The 20,560-nt window shown below is 39.2% G+C and overlaps 1 protein-coding gene across 1 annotated transcript in view; it reads left to right on the top strand.

The window, feature by feature from the left end:
• hs6st3b (heparan sulfate 6-O-sulfotransferase 3b) overlaps positions 1 to 18,978 on the top strand; it is a 90,836-nt gene extending 71,858 nt beyond the window's left edge. The window contains exon 2 of the mRNA XM_082507253.1: positions 15,046 to 18,978. Coding sequence (XP_082363379.1) covers positions 15,046 to 15,814 — 769 coding nt within the window. The 3' untranslated portion in view covers positions 15,815 to 18,978. The remainder of the gene's footprint in view (positions 1 to 15,045) is intronic.
• The last annotated feature ends 1,582 nt before the right edge of the window (positions 18,979 to 20,560 follow it).

Below are 20,560 nucleotides of genomic sequence, written 5' to 3'. Positions count from 1 at the left end.
AATCAAGATGAATTACCGTACAATCAAATGAATTTGATTGTACGCTTGCCTGCTCCGCACCGCATTATCTCCCTGTAATACATTTCATAAGGAACGGTGCAGATAACTAAAGGGAACGTGCTGGTTTGTGCTTAATTAAGATCACAATCGCTAATGGGTTAACTTCTTGCTGCTCTTTGCTCTCTCTGTAGAAACTGTCTTGAAACACAGACATGACACGCATCCTCTCAGCACAACTGAGATAATAATCTTTGCATGAAAATGATCTCTTGCAGCAAAGTCTTGTCTGAACGATGCAGGACTTCGCTGATAAATAGCTGAACGACGGTGTGTTCGCGCCGTTGACTATTTTCCTCCAAACTGTGACGAGAGTCAACGCCGAGCTGATACCAGCCCCCGTGCTTTTATGTGCGTGACAATCTCAAGATGTAATCTCAAAACTCTAAAGCCTCACTCTTTTTAATGCGAGATGCCATTAAGTTCTGAGGCGTTTATGTCTTTTTAATGAGAGAGTTAAATTGCCTTCATACGCAGTGAGTTTTGTGCAAATGAAAACCTTGCAGACTATGAATGTCAAGTAGACGACTAAATGTTCCTTGGCACATTGTCTGCCACAGCCTGTAGCATTAGGTTGCACGCTGATGACCATGTGATGAGTCTGAGCACTACTCTCTGCTGGAAAATGTTTAAAATGTAATGAACAAAACGTAAATGCATAACAGCAAAAAAGAGGGGTGAAAAAAGGACTAAAATCTCAGAAATTAAACACATTTTCAAGTCGAGTCATTGCAGCAGACAGACTTGAGAAATATCTACGTCGCTGTGGTCTTTTGATCCAGAATATCTAGACATCTGTATCCTGCAGAAGATAATTCCTTTGGAGCAAGCGATATCTGAAACATCTTCACGCACAGCAGGTTTGTGACAGTTACAGCACAAGATATCAGTTATTTATTGCTCGCAATACATTTTCTCAAATCAGCTCACTGTCTTCTACTCTTTACGCCACATCAGTGCTGAGGTTAAACGGGTTTCTTCATCTGAAAACACAAAGTCTTTTTCTTATGATGGTCCTTAGGTAGTTGCCACAGGTTGGCTCAGTGCATCCTGTGACACAGAGCATGGGTGAACTTCTGTCACATGATAACAGGTGGCTGTCTGTGGTGAGGTGGGAGAGGGCATAACCTCTCATCTGTTTACGAACAGTCTCTGGCAGTCGATTTGAATGCCCCTCGAGTGCAGATTGATGACCTTTGGCCCATTTCCACTCACACTGCCATGACAAGTTTCAGTCAGTGTGGTGCTCTCTAGCTCTGCGAAAAACTAGAAATAGGCCCCTTCCCTTTTTAAGGGAATAGTATTGTATTTGGTATGCATGAAATATTCCTTTTTAAGACCTTTAAGATGTTTGTAGTGCAGTAAAAAGAAAAATCTTATGAGGATAGCATCACATTACTTTGATTGCATAATTGGAGACTAAGTATCAGAATTTCAGGATCAGGGCCACTCCTCCAAACGTGCTCCTTCCGGTTCTCATCTACAGTGGGATGCAAAAGTTTGGGCAACCTTGTTAGTCGTCATTATTTTCCTGTATAAATCGTTGGTTGTTACAATGAAAATGTCAGTTAAATATATCATATAGGAGACACACACAGTGATATTTGAGAAGTGAAATGAAGTGTATTGGGTTTACAGAAAGTGTGCAATAAGTGTTTAAACAAAATCAGGCAGGTGCCGGTGATGGATAACGAGCACTGATTTGTAAATAAGTGCACATGAAGAACTTGGGCTTCTTATATAATACTATACTATCGCTCAGTGATGATGGCTGACCCTCCCTGAGTCTGATTCCCATGGAGGTTTCTTCTTTTAAAATAGAGTTTTTACTTCCCACTGTTGCCAAGTGCTTACTGCCAAGTGTTTTACCAGTCGGTGGTTGCTGGAGTACTTTTCTATGCTGTGGTGTGCTGGGGGAGCAGCACAGCAAAGAAGGACTCATCCAGGCTGGAGAAACTGATCAGGAGGGCTAGCTCTGTGGTCGGCATGAAGCTGGACACTCTGGTGACAGTGGCAGAGAAAAGGACATTAAAGAAACTGATGGACATTATGGACAATGCCAGGCATCCTCTGCACACGGCCATTAACAACCAGAAGAGTCTGTTCAGTGACAGGTTGCTTCTCCCAAAGACAAGAACTAACAGACTTAAAAACTCCTTTGTCCCACACGCCATCAAACTGTTTAACTCCTCTCTGGAGGGGAGAGGGAGGGGAAACAGGAGGACAAAGGAGGGGGGAACAACTAAGCTGTAGTGTCTCTTCACCTCACTGTGCAATACCTTTTGTGCAATACTTTTGTAAATAGTCAACAGTGCAATAGACTCAATACTTGAAATGTGCAATTCACTTGTATTTTTATTTTTTATTCCTATTTATTCTATTTATCCCCTTTGTATATTTTATTTATATTGTCTCTGTATTATATATATGTGTGTGTGTGTGTGTGTATATATATATATATATAATATTCTGTAACTCTGTAACTTCTGTCGGTGCTGTGCTTTTTTGGAAATCGAATTTCCCAGAGGAACCCACCCGAGGGATTAATAAAGTTCTATCTTATCTTATCTCTTATCTTATCTTACTCATCGGAGATCATTGGATTGTTTGACAGACATAGACTTTATTTAATCCCACACAGAGGAAATTCACTTGTTATAGCAACACAAGAAAGAAAGTGAATTAGAGATATATTAGAAAAACTAGAAATAGAAAAAAATATAAATAACTTGTGTGTACAAAAAAGCCAAAACACACACTGAGATTTTTCCTTATATATACATAGAGTACAGTGGGAGCAATAATAATATACATGTATTTTTAAACAGCATTTATCCTGGGTGGGTATTGTACAGCCTGACTGCTGCTGAAATAAAGGACCTGCACTCCATCCTACATCGTCATGGTAAAAGTCTACTCCTTAAGGAGTTAGTTGTTGTTGGGGATTTCTCTGTATTATCGTAGGGTCTTTACCTCCATACAATTAAAACTGAATATATTAAAATTGTATATATTTATGAATAAATTCGACATGTATGACCATTACAGGATTTCATGTAGGACCATAATAACAACGTCGACAATTTCTTCTGCTGAATGTGAAGTTTTTTAATATTAAAATTCAAGATATTGTGTCTTCATTGGCTTTATCACATACAGTATTTATATTTAACACTGAGTATATAAATAAGGGATATTATTTAAGTATACTGAGTAGTTACTAATTGAGTGTCTTGCAGTCTCAAAGTCTGTTGATACTAATATAACAAATTTTTATGCAGATTTCATGGGCGTTGGTGTTCTTTCATTCACACAGCAGAGTGCAATGCAATACATGAAAGCATTAAATTATAATTAACAGTTTTGATACCCTTTTCTTCTCAGCTGCTGGTGGCATGAATTTTCACCTTCATCGCTTGTTTATATGACACAATTTTTATCAAGTTAATCTGACACAAACTCAGCCATGTTTGAGCTTACGTATGAACGGGATCAGAGATAGGAGCTCTTCACACTTACCAGAAATGCTGTGATGTTTCTCTTTAACATGCATTTTCCATTAGGACATGCTTCTGTTGATGGTAAGCAAATTCTTATTATACAAAGTGTACTGCGAGGTTTATGAATTGATATCACTGCTGCAGTAACAATATACATTGTTTAGTTTGCTTGAATGTTCAAAGAGTGAGCCCCAAGTGGAGGCTTTTTTTTTTTTTTTTTAAATGTTCTCCAATCTAAGTGAGATAAGCATCAGAGTCCAGCATCATTTGTCCTTTGGCACTACAGTGGACAGGCTGATAAAGAAAATACAATAAAGGGCTGCAGCTTCCGGTAGGTAACAGATTACTTTCAAGGTTATTTCTTTCTTTTTTTATCCACAGGAGGCTGTAAATTCAAACTTCCTCTGAGAGCTTTGATCTGATTGTTTTCTCTGCTCCGACTGCTCCTGCGTTTCCTGTTCAGTCTAAGACAAACTGCCACTAGTTTAACAGATACAGAAATATATGTTTAGAGATGATCATACACCGCTTGGGCAGGCTTTTTATAAATTTTGGCATAATCATGAAGCATTTCAGGTGAGTTACATCTGCTGTATTATTCAAAGTGTTAAAGAGTTTTTCATTTACACCATCCTTTTTCTTTGGAAGCCTCTGCTCGTGTGTAGTTGTTATTACTATAATTTAATATACACTGAATGAGGAGTTGTCATAGATGACTGTATCCTTATTTGTGTGGGTCTACCTGAGGTAGTTTAGCTGAGGGCAGTGCCACTGCTGTACTGGGGCTCTGGTGTCATTTCATTTTCTAGTTAAAAAAACAAATTCAAAGTCACGATCTGTAAATACTGGAAACAGGGATTGTCGTGCTTAGCGTGTAATTAAAAGAAACGTGCTTTACTGCCTAAGTCCCCGCTGTCTTGGTAATTTAAGGCAAACGCTTCACAGCTGATTTTTATGAAATGCTGTCTTAGTTTTACACCAGATTTAGACCAAATCTTCCAAAAAGTTCAGCGTGAGACGAGACTTTGTGTTCTTTTTGGTCAGCAGTGGTTTTGTCCTTGGACTCTCATGTGGATGGCGTTTTTGCCCAGTTTCTTTTTTAATGTTGAATCATGAACACTGACCTTAAGTGAGGCAAGTGAAGTCTGAATTTTATTTTGTTGTTCTGGGGTCTTCTCTGGTGTCCTGGATGAGCTGTCGATGCGCTCTTGGAGTAATTTTGGTAGGCTGGCCGATCCTGTACGGGGTCACCACCATTCCAAGTTTTCTCCATTTGTGGATAATGGCTCTAACTGCAGTTCGCTCAGTTCCCAAAGGCTTACACAAGGATCTCTAACCCTTTCCAGACTGATAGATGTCAGTGACTTTGTTTTTTATCTGCCTTTAAGTTTCTTTAGATTGTGGCATGATGTGTTGCTTTTTGAGATCTTTTAGCCTAGTAAACAGGCGTGGGTGTGACGAGTGAAACGGACCTCTGCTTAATAAAAATGTGGCCAATCACAGTTAATGATTTAACAACGGTTAAGGTCAATGACTTTTAAGCTACAAAACTGCATTTTGTAATTACTTTTTGTGTGAAATTAAAAGTAGTTTGGTGATCTGAAACATTAATGTGTGACAAATGCAGAAACAACTAAGAAATCAGGAAGGGAACAGCTATTGTATAAATGTTTTTCTTGGTGAAAAACAAGAAGAATTCACCTTTTACTCTTCAGCTGCTCCATCTCAGAGTGAATGAGAATAGTTCATAGTACGTACAGCAAATTGTGATTAAAAATAAAAGTTGGGCATAGCCGTCCTGCTTCCTTTGCCCTTGCTGCTGGAGCCACATTAGCGCTCAGCCTGCTGTTGACATGCTGAGGGAAAACACCAGGAGCTACCTCTCTGAACTTGTTAGACATGTGCACAGGATTCAGCCCCACTATAGCCATTAATTGTTTCTGCTGTGGTGTTAAAATAATGGCTTTCGTAAGTGTGTTTCCACCACTGAAAAAGAAACAAAATCAGAAGATATAAGTAGAAATTTCAAGGGATTACGTCAAAGTAAGATTTTAGTAAGTTGGAAATTTGAGATAAGAAACTGAACTTTTGACTTATGGATGGGAAAAAATGTTTTCCATGCTTATTTTTAAGAATCAGTAATTCAAATTCATTCTGTGTTGAACCATACTATGTAAAACAATTGACGAAGATATACGCTATGACATTGATGTAATAGCCAGACTTTAGTTCAGGGCTGGACAAATGTTAAATAACCAATTTTGCTCTGCATACCCTTCTTTTTTGAAAATGATTGCTAGTGGGCACATGTATACTCAGCACTGCTATTGAGGGTCACCAAAATTAAGAGTATAAGGCATCAGGCAACAGATGTAGGCTATGGTGTACAAAAAAAAATGTTAATTTGCTGTATTGTCTACACATTTTTCAGTTCAGTTGGAGAATGTAATGAATTATTTACAACAACATAATAATAATTTTCCTCAAAATCACAAATTGTGTTGTCCCTATTTTTGTATGAAGGTCCTTAAGCTTAATTAACATGACTCCCTACTTAATTTAAACTAATCTCAGATTATCCTCTGCTGTGTGACGACAGGTATTTGCACAACAAGAAAGTGTTACAGGTACAACCTTTTGGGCTTTCAAAGTTCATCATGTTGAAATTCAGGGAATTTTTACTGTATTTGTTGTTGCAAGTTAGTCATCTGAAAACACTGTTTATGAAACAGCATCATAGAAAGGTATAACCATCTTCTGTAACACCTTTCATTTTCCTTCATTTTAAAAAAAAATCTTCTCAGCTTAGTATTAGTATTTAGTATTTATTTATTTATTGTCATTGTCAAGAACAATGAAATTGCGTTTGGGGCTTCCATACAACCCAAAAAAAAGAAGAAAATAATAAATACCCCTTAAAACCCAAGTGTACATATTTAACCCAGTGTGACTCCAATGCAATAAGACAATCCTTAGCAATAATGTTCGTAGAAATTCAGCTTGATGTATGTTTTAGTTTTTTAGATAGATCCATTTACCATGCTGAAATTGTTTTTTGAGACAGAATTAGACTAGCGCTGTGTTGCCATGACTGTCATCAGCTTTTATCAGTGTCATGATTTACCTGACTGATGAGTCTTCGGAAAATAGCTGCAAGACAAAGAGCGAGAAAGGTGAGTGATGGCTGTTTGTATGTGCTGCAAGCGGGTGGCAGCGAAGAGAGACAATGCACAGCATAACTAGAGACAAACACAACAGATACAGAGGGAGACTGACGAGTGAAATCAGCAGCGTGATTAATGTGACAACCTTTAAGAAAAGGTTATGGATCCGGGGGGAACACTAATGTCTGTAGGACATGGGGGAGAAGCAGAGTGGAGAAATGGCAGGAGTCAACTGAGGTGAAAAATTACAGGGATACTCATTCATGTGGAGTACTGTACTCTGTACTGTGTCTTCAGAAGTCCACTCCTAGAGATATTTATCTCAATGTATGGTATGTTCTCCCTTTTGAATGGCAGTGCTGAATATTGTTATTGAGGCTTTTTTACACTCTGTGGAATTTCAATATCATGAAATAAAAAAACCCAGCAAGATGTTGTACTAACCGCGCATGTTTGGAGGTCTTCTTTACTATTCACAGCTATACTGACTATATCTCATTAAACCTTCTGTTTCTATTTTGTCTATGCTAATGTTGGCCACTAATAGCAGCTGCTAATAGCCTTTCACTGTGAGTTTGGACTTTTTGACTCTTCCACAACAAATATGAGCAATAAGTTCAAGTACACAGGGGCCATTTTTATTATTTATTCACCATGAAGCAATTTTTTCATTAGCTTAAAAATTAAACTGACGTTTTACCGACTACATCAGGTTTGTTTTTGAGCGCTGTGGTTATTTTTTGGTTGGTTTGTTATGTCATCATTTGCTAGCAATTACATTTTTAGTTTAAAATGATGCAGTACTGGGTTACTTCTTGCTGGGAATATATTACTTTTTTAATGCCTGTCATGTCTGGTAGCTCTTGCAGTCAGAATCAGGACCATAAATGCACACAGACTCTCTACAGGCTCATCTTAGTTTTATTTTTCTGTTTATGCTTTTGATTTAATTTGATTAATTTTAATTGATTTTTTTTTTCATTTTTACTGTTATTTAAGAGTATATGTGTAATATGACCAAGTGGTGAGAAAACAGATGAAAAGATAAGAATAAGAAAGTAAAATTCTTTTTTTTCACCATAGACGCAAGTTTAAGAGTTGTTCTGTTACTTTTCTATTAATTGTTTTTGTTACTATTTTGCAGGAGGCAGCTGTTTAAGACAGTGATCCAATACACAGGTACTCGTGTTGATCATTTTGATAATTAAAAAGTAAGAATTGATATGGCGTTAATAAGACATATTTAATAATACTGCAATATCCACGTGCCGCGTGTGTTCTGTAAGTTGCCATTATGACCCTTAAAGCTGATAGCAGATGTTAGACTTTGGAGATTATTTATTAATTAATTTTTAATTCATCTTATTCACTTTCGGTATCTGTTCAATGTGATTGGTCTTTCGGAATATTTGACATACTTTTTTGTTAGGGTTTCAGAAACTCTCTCCACCTTGTTGCAAACATATTTTGTTAAACAATGGATAGAAAACACCATTAATAATGTCAAAGATTGGTTAGTTTGACAGCATTTTTTATATTTTTATAATTATTATTACTTTTTATTCTGTAAGTATTATTGTTTTTATTTGATTTTTGATTTGGTTGTTGTTTGCTTTGTAACAGGTTTTTGTCTCAGAAACCAGCTCTTATTCCCAGTAATGGCTGCTTATTGCCGTCTTCCTTCCTAGAAACCCACGTTCGGGGTTCCAGCCCTTGTTTGCTCTAAAATGCATCTGGCACCACTTGCTAAGATCACCAAGCATGGCACAAACACAGAGGGGGCTAACTATAGGAACAAAGTGGATTTGAGATTAGTAGTGCTTCATGTTCTCTGCATCAAATTTGGTTGAGTTGCGGGTGAGAATCTTTAGAGCATAACTTCAGTGTCACTCACTAGTCACTCCTGATTGTTGTTCAGTCTCCTTTTTTCCAGTTTTGATCATGTGGAAATTAAATTTTCAGCTTTTGACTGAGTTTTTCAAGTCACACACAACTGATAATAAGCAAACGGAGACTTATTTTATTTCAAAGTTCTCCCAAGTTTCTCTCATCTGCAGTGCCCAGAGGTTGTTCACTTTCACCTTGCAGTTCTGCAGCTGTTACTGACTAAATTTAGGATTTCTTTTTTCTTTCCCCAGTAGAAATTACATACAATAGCCTGGGGCTTAAGTCAGGATCTGATTGGTTAATTAGTAACGAGTGGAAACAGCACTCGTGTATCATGGCTCAACACCTCACCCATTTGAATTGCTCAACAAACCAAAGATGTGAGGTTGATTTGAATATTGCTTATAATCACGTCCAGGTTGCGGCACAGAAGTGCGCAGGCCTCTCTCTGCTCTAACTTCAGCCGAACATTATGCGTTAATGTTCCCATCGCTCATAGCACGAAGTTGACCGAGAGCCCCTTAATGGCCCCCGTAGACGAGTGGCACGTAACTTCAACATCTGACTAACGAATGTGGCTGGGGCCCTTTGAGGCGTTTTATCCCCTCCACTCACCCTACCCACAATTCCTGGCTGCTGCTCTAAAATGTTGAGAGGCTCAAAATGACACAGGGGGGATGAGAAAGTAGTAAAGATGAATATGAACCTATAAATTAAAATGCTCTAGAATATAGAGTAATTAAAGAGACATTAAATGTGATACACTCGTTTATAATCTTTAAAGTCTTGCAGGGATCAGGCAGTGTAATGCTAATCATAAATACACCCCGGCTCATATGAGGCAAGGTATTAAATTAAGTGGTGACTTTTAGCAGAGTTAAAATAGACGGACAACAACAAGCACTGAGATATTTTGAACAGACTCATAAGGAAGATGCTGCCAAATAGGAGAATGACATTTTGATTCTGCTGTTTTCATCCTCACTCTGTGACTGTAACAATCAGAGATTGATGTTACATGTCCTCCATAATCCGACTGACTCTCTTGACTGTGGCGGCTTCATGATGGGAAATATGTTCATATATTAGCAGTAAAAAGATGTAAAACAATGTTATTCTTGATGCTCCTGAACCACAGAGGAATAATGGAGAGAAATCAAGGCTGTTACTTTGTGAGAATAAATCAGAGAAGTCAAGAGACAGTAAGAGCCTTCATCCAATACAAAAGCACCGCTTCACCACCACCACCACCCCCTGTCACACAAGCACGGCGTCTACATCCCAACAGCATTAGTCAGTCCCATTGTTGTACTGGGACCTGGTCCATCTTTACTTATTTACTGCTCAGTGCGTTAGCCTTTGCTCTGAACCACTTTTTGCCCGGCTCACAGCAATATATTGTTTTGCTTTTCCCTATTGTCTAGCCCACCCTCAAGCACCTACAACAATATCCAACTCCCACACACGAATGTCTTGATAAGTGAATTCAGTTTGTCCACTTTCAAACAAGATGAGCTCCGTCTGAAAGTGAAATGTCCTTTTCAGCAGCCTGCAATCAGGGAGAAGCAGTGGGCTGGAATTGTGTCACTGAGGCTAATTACAGGCAATTAAAAGCCAGTTGTCTGTTCACTGTCAACGGCTGAGGCTGGAACTACCCGTTTCTTTATGTAGTATGGGTTTAGGAGGTTACATTTCTTTGACAATATTCATTGAACAGCACTTCAGGGGTCGGCAGCTTCAGTTGGTTGGTGGATCTGATGGTCACTGAACAACTGGATTGATTGCTATGAAATTCTCATACAAGTATTCAGGGTTTGTACAGCATGAAATCAGTCCCCTGATTTTTCTTGTACACTCTAAGAGGCTGTTTTTGTTTTTAGGAACATATCTCATGTCAGTTTTGGATGGATAGCCGCATAATCCAAACTAATTTCAACAATAATTTACCCGTCGCCATGCATTTTTAATAACCCGACTCTCTGACATATCCTGGAGTGCCATCTGATTCTGATCTATCTATAAAATGATGTTACCATGAGTGCTTGGTTTATTGTTTTTGTCTGTGAACTATTAAATTTGCTAAAATGAGTGTGGTCAAAACGGAGCGTTAAAATGTTAGAGTTGTGATTGTATTAAACATGCTCTCACTCTCTCTCCGAGTGTGCAGCATGAGTATACTGATATTTACTACGTATAAGCTGTTTCAAGCTTACAGAAAATTATTAGATTTTTGTGCACAGAGGAAATGTTTTCCAAAAGAATAAAAAATAAAATATATCGTTTATACTCCCGTGGAACTGTTATGTCACATTCCATAACAGTTTTTTGTAGCTTTCAAGCTCTTTGTTAGCACTTTCTTGACCTACCGTGAATGTCTTTAAACCGAACAAGGCTACATCTGCGTCTGTTACTTTGCTACAAGTTTTTTCTGGTTTATTTTCACATCCAAAAAAGGAACGATGCAACAAAAATGTCTTTATCTCTTTGTGGTGTAGCATGAATTTGTGGTTTAACCTCTTGAGACCCCGTGTCCTCTTATGGGAACATTCCATTTAGGTTTTTCTGTACTTTCTGCTTCATTCTGCTTAATAAAGCGTTTCATCGTAAGTTGTGTCCCAAATTCAACAAGTGGCACAAAAACAAACCAATGGAGGCCCAGTAGAGTGCAATCAGATAAAGAGTTTATTAAGAACACACGTGCGGGAAGAAGTACACAGCATCACATCTGCGGACTTCTGCCAAAAATACACAGAGAATGGTTTATATATCATCAGGGTTAAACGCCCCTTCTGGCGTTCTATAACATATTTTTGTATTTCTAAGAACATCATTTGCATCTTGTACAGACAATGAGACAATTTTGAGAGCTAAGGTCAGACACAGAAGTTCCTCTTTCTAACATCTTTTCCCAAATATGGCGATGATTTCAGGCCCTGGAGATACCCGTGGACATTTCTTCTTTTTGACCCATCTTCTGTCTTCTGTTGCTAAGCAAACTCAAGTGCCACAGGTTACAACAAGAAGCTGAATACATTCAGGCCTTCACTCAAGCCTGTTTCTAGATTATATGCACTATATGTGTTTTGTAAGCGTGTATATGCACTTTTAACCTTCTATAGATCCAAGTCACCTACACAATAGATTGTGAAGACATCGCGCTTCACAAAGCTTAAAACCTTCTTTAATAGACTGAGCATCAACACTGAATGAGCACAAACATGCAATGTGTATAAAATGGTCTTAGCTGTACCTGTAATAAAAGGTTCATGTAAAGTCAGCAGGTTTTAATAAACATCTTAATGCAGTATCAATACTATAGATTATATCATTAATGATGCAGAATATATCGTAGCCATAAAATAATTTCTTTAATTCCACAGTTGCAATGGTGACAAAAAAAAAAGCACAAAAACTTGCTGTCAACCTAAGAAGTGATGCCTTTTTAAAATTACTTTCGGTTCAGAGATGATCTTTCATTTTTATAATAATCAGGTCTAGCTAATCCCAGATAGCTTGGAGAAATTAAAAATGCATCCCAAACAAGATCTCAGGAGGTTGCGATTCTTCCTCTAAAACTAAAGGCCTTTTTTATGATTTTTAAAATGCAGAATGTTTTCTGTTATCGTTTCCTGTATTTACTAATACAGTACTATCACATCACCATGACATTGCCTTTGATGGGGCCTGTTTGTCTTTTTGTCCGTGTGTACTAAACAGCAGACTCCATAGCTCTATCGTGCTAAGTCTAAAACTCTGCACTGAACCTTTCTGCTTCTTTTTTGTATTTTTTTGTATTTTTTTGTGTTTTTTTCCTGGCTTTGTTGTGCACAGGAAGAACATTGCATTATATTTTGATGTGTCCCTATAACACCACCACTGAAGTACATCAGCACACTACTCTAAGCACCACAATTTTTTTAGTATTCTTTCTGAGTTCTTCGAATATATTTTTTTTATTTGTTATTTGATTCACTTTGAATGCCCAAGAACCTGCTTAGAATAAATATGTATGGATTATAGATACAGAGTGTGTGTTGTTCTCTCAAAAAATGCTCAAAATAGCTCTTTAATCAATTATTGAGAACATGAAGCTTATGATTAAAAAAAAACTTTAAATGAATAACAAATACCTTTTTATAGCCATTGAATCAAATTACTGCAAGACATTTTTTCTGTTGTGTCTGTCAGATATAGTTTCATTCACGTGCTATCAAGCTTCTTCCATGTCCATTATATACGTCTGTATAAATTACGCTGGACTTTAATATTCCTGTCAGCACCTGCGTCTTACTCAGTTCCACTCCCTACTTTAGTTTCCATTTTTATCCATACTTTTAAATTCCTCTTTCATCTCTGTTTAATGGCCCCAGTTTAATTTGTGCTCCACTGAAGTCATGCTGCTGCTGCTGCTGCTGCTGCTGCTGCTCCTTTAGAGATGAGCATTCTGGGGCAGAATGAGCCGCAATATGCCTCCTATCCATTATTGATCCATGATTAACTAGAGTTCAGCGGGGTTTGGGATTTCAGCACGCTAAAATAGGCTGGGAAATCTTGGCAAGTGGATGCCAAGATTTGGCGCCACTTTGCCATACAAGACAAGCTGCACTTTTCCTACAACAGCCTTACAGTGTGTTTTTTTTTCTGGTTTTTGTGAGAAGTAACTGTGAGGGTGGTACTGGTGTTACCACAGGTCAGAAGTAAAAGAATCCTGTCAGCGTACCCCCCCCCCCTCCCCCCTCGACAGCCATCTGTATCACTCAGGGAAAGCCTCCTCGAGACAGCTCTGCACACCCACTGATCCTGATGTATTTTGACATTGATGGTGCACACAACTGACCTTTGGGCTGTCGAGTGCACTCAAACAACACTTGCTGCATGTGTTTATGTCCCTAGTCTAATGAGGATGTATCTGCAGCCAGCCTACTCCAGGAGCAAGTGCCAGTATGCAGCTGCTGCTACCGGGGATGTAATGACAGCTTCTTGCCTGACTCATACTGGGTAACATTTCAGGAGTGGTGTTCCTTTGGCACTGTTAAGATGAATCTTCATCGCATAAACTCACTTGCATGTTCTTCATTTTGAATTTATGCCATTCTTACATGTGATCAACTTCATATTCTCTCTGTCTTAAAATGTTTTTAATTAAAATGGAATTAATAAAATGTTAATATGGGGGTGAAATGCCAGCTGCATGCTTGGAAGTGCCTCCGGTTTACCAAAAATTAAAGTATACCAAGTGTATTGTGTGCAGATAGTACTTCACAACCCCTTATTCTTTTCCCGTACTCAATCCTACCAGACGAATAAGCAAAGAGAACTCTTTGTGTAACTTTTTTTCCCCACTCGTGGGTAAGACTGTGCAGATATTTGCTCTTCTGAAAGCACTGAGGCAGCATTGAGAGCTGCTTTGGTCTCAGAGTGAAATCTCAGAAGTCGCACGCCACTTTACCTGCCCGGAGTGCTCTCAGGGGGGCGGCAGCGTCATTAAATATGCATGAATCTCACGGGAAATCATCTTAGGAAAGCTTTACCTAGCCAACGCCTGTCTGATCTTTGTTTTTCATCTGAATGGGCTTTGACGTAGCTCCAGTACAGCATTTGCTTGTAGAGGTCAGACTGGTACGAAGGGCAGTCGTAGCATGAGTTGAGTAGGTTGTCACTGTGAAGCGAAAACGAAAATCTTCTACTTCTATATAATTTGTGCGCTCGCCCTGTGACAGCTGGGATAGGTCGCTGCTTTTTATGTTATTAGTATAGAGACTGATTGTCAACCACAGAGCTTTGTCACTCACTCTTTTTTTTCATATACACCTTTGTCGACACTGCAACAGTCTTATGCATTGAAGTCGTGATTGGTTCTTTGTTTTCCATATTGAGTGAAAATGACATTTTCACTGGCATTTTCACTTGGGTTGTGTGTGGGGGTGTTTACCATTTGTTCATCAGCAAAAAAAAAAAAAAAGAAAATCAGATGTGTTCTCTTCTATAAGCCCTGCTGTTGATAACAACAGGATACTCATTTAAATGTGCTACAGATTTCAAACGCGACAGCTGAAACCTCATTATTTTTGCAAAAATGACATGTTTAGGATTTAGCTGGGTCAGTTTTACCCACTTTCTCCATGACTATGGGTTACTCTGTGTCTTGAATCCCAATTATTTTCTGTGTTGGCAGGTGGAAGAAATCTGTGGAATGGAAACAGCCCTATTTCAGTTTTGTAAATTCATTGCTCCGGTGCAAGGGTTCAATTTTCAAGGGCAATATATAGAAACCAACTGTAACAACCTCATTAGTGAGAGTTTCAGTTTTCCAATTATCATTCAACCTTGAAGTTTTATGCTCAGACAAAAGTCACCATCTGTCAGCACAATGTAGGGCGACCCTCTGTGATAGTGATGCGCTCACCGCTCTCTAACTGTGTTTGTTTTGGCTGCAGGAACTTCTACTACATCACCATGCTGCGCGACCCAGTCTCCCGCTACCTGAGCGAGTGGAAACATGTCCAGAGAGGAGCCACATGGAAGACCGCCCTCCATATGTGTGATGGACGTTCACCCACCCAGGACGAGCTGCCCACCTGCTACAGTGGGGATGACTGGTCCGGCGTCACCCTGACAGAGTTCATGAACTGCCCGTCGAACTTGGCGAACAACCGTCAGGTCCGCATGCTGGCTGACCTGAGCCTGGTGGGCTGCTACAACCTGTCCTCCATGAACGAAAGCCAGCGCAACCACATCCTTTTAAGCAGCGCCATGAGCAACTTGAAGAACATGGCTTTCTACGGCCTGACCGAGTTTCAGCGTAAGACCCAGTACCTGTTTGAGCGGACGTTCAGCCTGCGCTTCATCTCTGCCTTCACGCAGATTAACAGCACGCGAGCTGCCAACGTGGACCTGAGCGAGACTGTGCGCAAACGCATCGAGGACCTCAACTACTTGGACATGCAGCTGTACGAATATGCAAAGGACCTGTTCCTCCAGCGTTTCCAGTTCACCCGCCAGAGGGAGCACCAGGAAGTGCGCTTGAAGAGGCGCGAGGAGAAGCGCTGGCTGCGGGAGCAGAGAGACCAGGTCAGGCCTTGGCCGCCCAAACACAGAGGCGGTGGCAACAGAGGCGGGAGAGTGGGAGGAGGTTTTGAGAAGGAAACTGAGAGTGACTTCCCAGCCACCACCGAGGACTACACGAGCCAAGTAGCCCGCTGGTGAGGTGCTGGTCCAATAAAGAGAGAGGAGCAAGAGAGAGCGGTGGATGGAGATTCGCAGTGGACTAGTTAAAAGAAACGTTGGACTCTCTCTTGTGCATCTTATGTCTCTCTTTGTGTCTCACCATTAACCTGTCTGCTGAATCTATCTGTTTTGTCAGCTTCAGTGTGATCCGAGTGCTCCGCTATTTCTTTAAGAAAACTGCCAAGTTTGAGCCTTGCAGCAGCTCTGTCTTGGAGTACCTTTGGTGTCTTAATCTTTAAATGCTGTTTATTTTTGTCAATTAATTATCGCCCCGGTTCTTTATAAACTGTTGAATGAGATGATAAATTGGTGTGAAAGAAAAGAAGAAGAAGAAAAAAAACGCTGCTAGAGACATTGCATTGAATTCTTTTTATTTATTTATTTAGTTTATTTTGGCATTCAACATTGATGAATGTCACCGAAGTCAGCATCTACTGTATGTTGCAACTGTTAGAAAATATGACATATGAAAGTTGTGTTAGGGGAACTGGTGGTTGCATGTCACACATCCACTTTGTACTTACAACTGGGGAGAGCGATTTCCAAAAGACACACAGAGTCAAAGTGAATAGTGAAAACACTGAATCTGTTTTCCTTTAACTTAAAGTCAGGGAAACCTTCACTTCACATATTGTATGCATGCAGTACCCATCCTTTAAACCAAATTATAAAAAGGTCTGTCGCTATTGCTTTGTTTGCTGTGCAATATATATTTTATTTTCTCAAACGCAATACCTTGCAGACTTTAACCCCCCAGCTCCAAAGACAACACAAAGGCAGTCACACAGCAGTTAGATGGCATCCAGCTGAACAAAATAACTTCAGTCATTTCCTGTACTGTTGGTAGAACATTGTATCTGTGGTGGGGGAGGAGAAAAAAGGCATATTTTCTGAGTAATTCCTTTTTGAAGTAGTCAGTTGCAGAGATAAAAAAGTTGGTAAATAGTACAGGTGATGAAATGTGTCAGTGTGGCTGGTATGCGGCTTGACTGTGAATGAGTTGATCAGCATTCAGTTCCCATGCTCCTCCCCGTCACACTGGCTGCTTTTACATATTTGTAGAGCTGACGGCAACTGCACTGTGGGCAGTGAGAGCGCTCTAACTCCAGCAGAGTGCCAGGATACAAAGACAAGCCTCAAAGCAGATAGTTGGAGAAAAAAAAAATGTTATTTCCTCTCCCTGATAGTTTCCAGTCCCTTGAATCCATCATGTTTTTATCTGGTTAAATAGGCTTCAGTGTGATGCTTTTTATGTTCCTTATCTCTCATTCAGTCACAACCTGTGCTTATCAAATTAAATGTTCACTAAATGTCAGCACTGGAGTCACACGGCCGCTGCTATTTTAACACTGATTTCTCGTGTTTATTCTCTAAATGCAGTTGCTTCAAAACACCTCGTGCGGTACATTTTTGTTTGATTTTGTCATGTTTGAATGATTCATCCAGCCGGTGCAGCAAATGTGTTAAATGCATACTGGTGTAGTGTTTAGAGGTGAATGGGTACACCTGCCTATATGGATATACTTCCGTTTGGCGAGTGTGTGGATGGATGGGGCAGACGAAAGATGAGGTGTATAACACATTAATAACAGTCAAGTGTTTCAAGTGTACCTAACCATGTTACAGCTCCAAACACTGAACAGCTATTTGCATCATTTAGATTTCATATAGCCATGCCATTTGTGGTGTATCAGAGGAACATTGATTAAGTGTCTGATTAATGATAATGGGGATTGCAGGACATTTTCACCCAAACAAACATTAAGGTTTTAAGTTTATTGTTTCTTTAAGTATCATAACATCTTATTTAATAAAGTACAAGTAAGGCTTTTTTTTTTTTACTGTACTTACTATTTGAATGGGTGCTTTTCATCACTGGATTATATTGACAATACCCTGGCACTCTAGCCCTGATTAAAATTATGTCTCTTGAAAAACCGCCAAAACCGATTCAGCTTAAAGGCTTTTTGAGGGAGAAAAAATACTGATCACACCCGTGGTCCAGTAAGCATCCCGTCACTCAAAACTGTGATATACATGAGACTGTCCACTCACTACAATGCTGTACTACTGTATAGTATGTACTGTATGTCTTGCATGCTGCACTGTGACATTTTCTGTACAACCATAATGACAACAAAGTTGATTTGCCTGTGATGAAACTGCTAATGCTGCATATCAACTGCATTGTTACACCCAGCTGGCGACCTGTCCTTTGCTGCGTGATTGGTGCAGCAGGTGACCAGGTGTCTCACGTTCTGTAGGTGTGCAGATTGTTCTTCATTCCCTGCCGCCACGCATCCCACACATTTAGACAATGTCCCAAATTTAGACTCGATTTAATTTGGAAATTGAACACATCTCAGATAAAGCAGCTCAAAACGACATGATAATGATGTCTTAAAGGACTACTAGACAGAACAATAGCAAGAGCCCAGGAGTCTACAATCACATGAGATCAAAAACAAAGCAAAAGCTAACTTTTGTACATTTGTCATTTGCATGATTATTGCATTAGTAACATATCCCACAAATCCCACAAATTTAATTTGCCATTCATTGGCTCAAAGAGGATGTATTATTACCGGGTATGTTGTTTAAAAATGGGGATTTTTCTGAGTTTGTTTGGAAAAATATAATCAGACACATTAAAGTGAAAAAAAATGCCAAAGTGTTGCATAAACCTAACCATAAAAAAATGTCGGCCTATCAAAATCCCACAAATAACAGCACAACAGCACAGTCTGATGTCAGGAAGGGAAATAAAGTTATGAGATAAAAATCTCTGCAGAAATTGAGTTTTCAAAGGAGTTTTTATCTAAAACACTGTTGACATGAGGATGAAGGGCCAAACACACAGAAAAGACTACATTTACCAAAATGCCTGTTTATGTGTGGACAGCTTTAGTATTCTGAGTTGTGGTTATAAAAGCAATTGTGTGTAATACAATACATATTTCCTGTTGTACCATTTATTGTTGTGTGCAATCAGCACCATAATGCATAAGGTTGTAATCTAGGTAAGCTAGTGAACTAATGTGGCATGTTAGCCAACTAGCATCTACAACATGATGGGATTCTTACAGTTTTTCTACCTGCTACCAAAAAATTATAAAGCATCTAATATGAAAACAGTATCTATGGGATGGAAACAGCCATCCTGTTATCACTGACTGGTTAGGTCCTGAAGCTGTGAGCTTTTTGAATGCAGCTGTCTTGGATGAGCTGATACGTTAGCAACCTGCTTTATCATCTATTTGACACATTCTGGGACAATAATTTTCAAAAATGAACACGATTGTGTATTTAATAAAACTTGAAACTTGCAAATGAAACCAAGTATGTCTGGGAAAGTGTGTACTGAGGTCTTAGCTTAAGAGAGCAATAAAGTTGCTTTCCTAAAGACTTCCAAACCAGAACAGTCGCCAGCTGCTGGCTAGGATTTTTACTTGCAACATATTGTTTTCTTTCACAGGAAGTATTCAAGACTTCTCCTGAGATTATTTAAATGAATGGGGAGAGAGCCATTATTTTAATTTCAGTGGTCACTTGGTCATAAATAGATAGGATTTTTTTTTTAAATGCTTTAAAACGTTGGTGATTGTCCAAGAGCTTCAAAGTGTTTCTCTTTTCCGGCATTTTTTATGTGAGCACACACTTACACGGCATTATTGCTTAATTAACAGCTCATTGCAGAGCGCCAGTCATGCTGACGTGATCAACGTCTCTGTGTCATGTCACTCTCTTATGATGTCTCTGGCTGTATTCCACGTAGCCGATTGGGCTCCTGTCCCTGTGATTTTAATGTGGTAACACCTGTGCTTTTATGACAACTAAAAGTGTGTGCTGTGCAAAAGCCTATTGTACTATATTATCTTACAGAGTTTAAATGCATTTTTAAGCACTTGGGGTATGCATTTCTACTGCTATCTAACCATAAGCTGATTTCTTTTATCGTCATCAGCTGCCAAAAGGATGTCTGTGTCTTTATATTACAGCCTCTAATTAACAGTATAGTAATTTTATTGCACAATTTGGACAGAGGTAATTGCAGTAGAAGAAAACACGGCACTGGGGAAATGTATAAAGCGTTACCATTTCTGCACTGCAGTGCTGCACTGCTGTGTGAAAGCAGAATTACAGTGTTCCCCTCATGACAGATGGCATGAGCAGAAACGCCACATAGCTACTAATGAAACACTTGTACAGACTCGGGTTTTGTATAACGTGGGTGTGCATGTGTGTTGGTATATTGGAGGAACGGGAACAGGGGGCATAGTTGTGTGGATCTGTTGTTATTTTGTTTAAAAATAAGTCATTACCTAGAAATGGTGAGTATCTGTTTTTTCAAAAAATGAGATCTCATCAGTTTATGGATCCAGTTTTTTGTTTTCTAGTTGCAAGGTGCACTTTCTTCATCGCGCTCTTATCTACGGCACCCCTTCATCTCTTTCTGGCCACAGAAAAATATATGTTTACTTGTTGAAAATGATTAAAACAAGAGTACGCCGGTGAAATTTAAGCTCCTAATCGCTGTGATTTCTGAAGATCTGCATCACCAAATGACATTCTAAAAAGACTTTCCACCAATTAGAGAGGTGTAAATAAAGTGATGAAAAAAAGCATGAATTTTCACTCTAAATTAAAACCACTAGTCCCAGGAATGTCTGACATGCCATGTTGTTAAAGGAGGATTTCAGTGAACTTGTCCATGAAAGAGTGTCT

The sequence above is a fragment of the Aulonocara stuartgranti genome, assembly GCF_965226115.1.
Source record: "Aulonocara stuartgranti genome assembly, chromosome: 16".
NCBI lineage: Eukaryota > Metazoa > Chordata > Actinopteri > Cichliformes > Cichlidae > Aulonocara > Aulonocara stuartgranti.
This window is presented reverse-complemented; position numbering and strand designations above follow the sequence as displayed.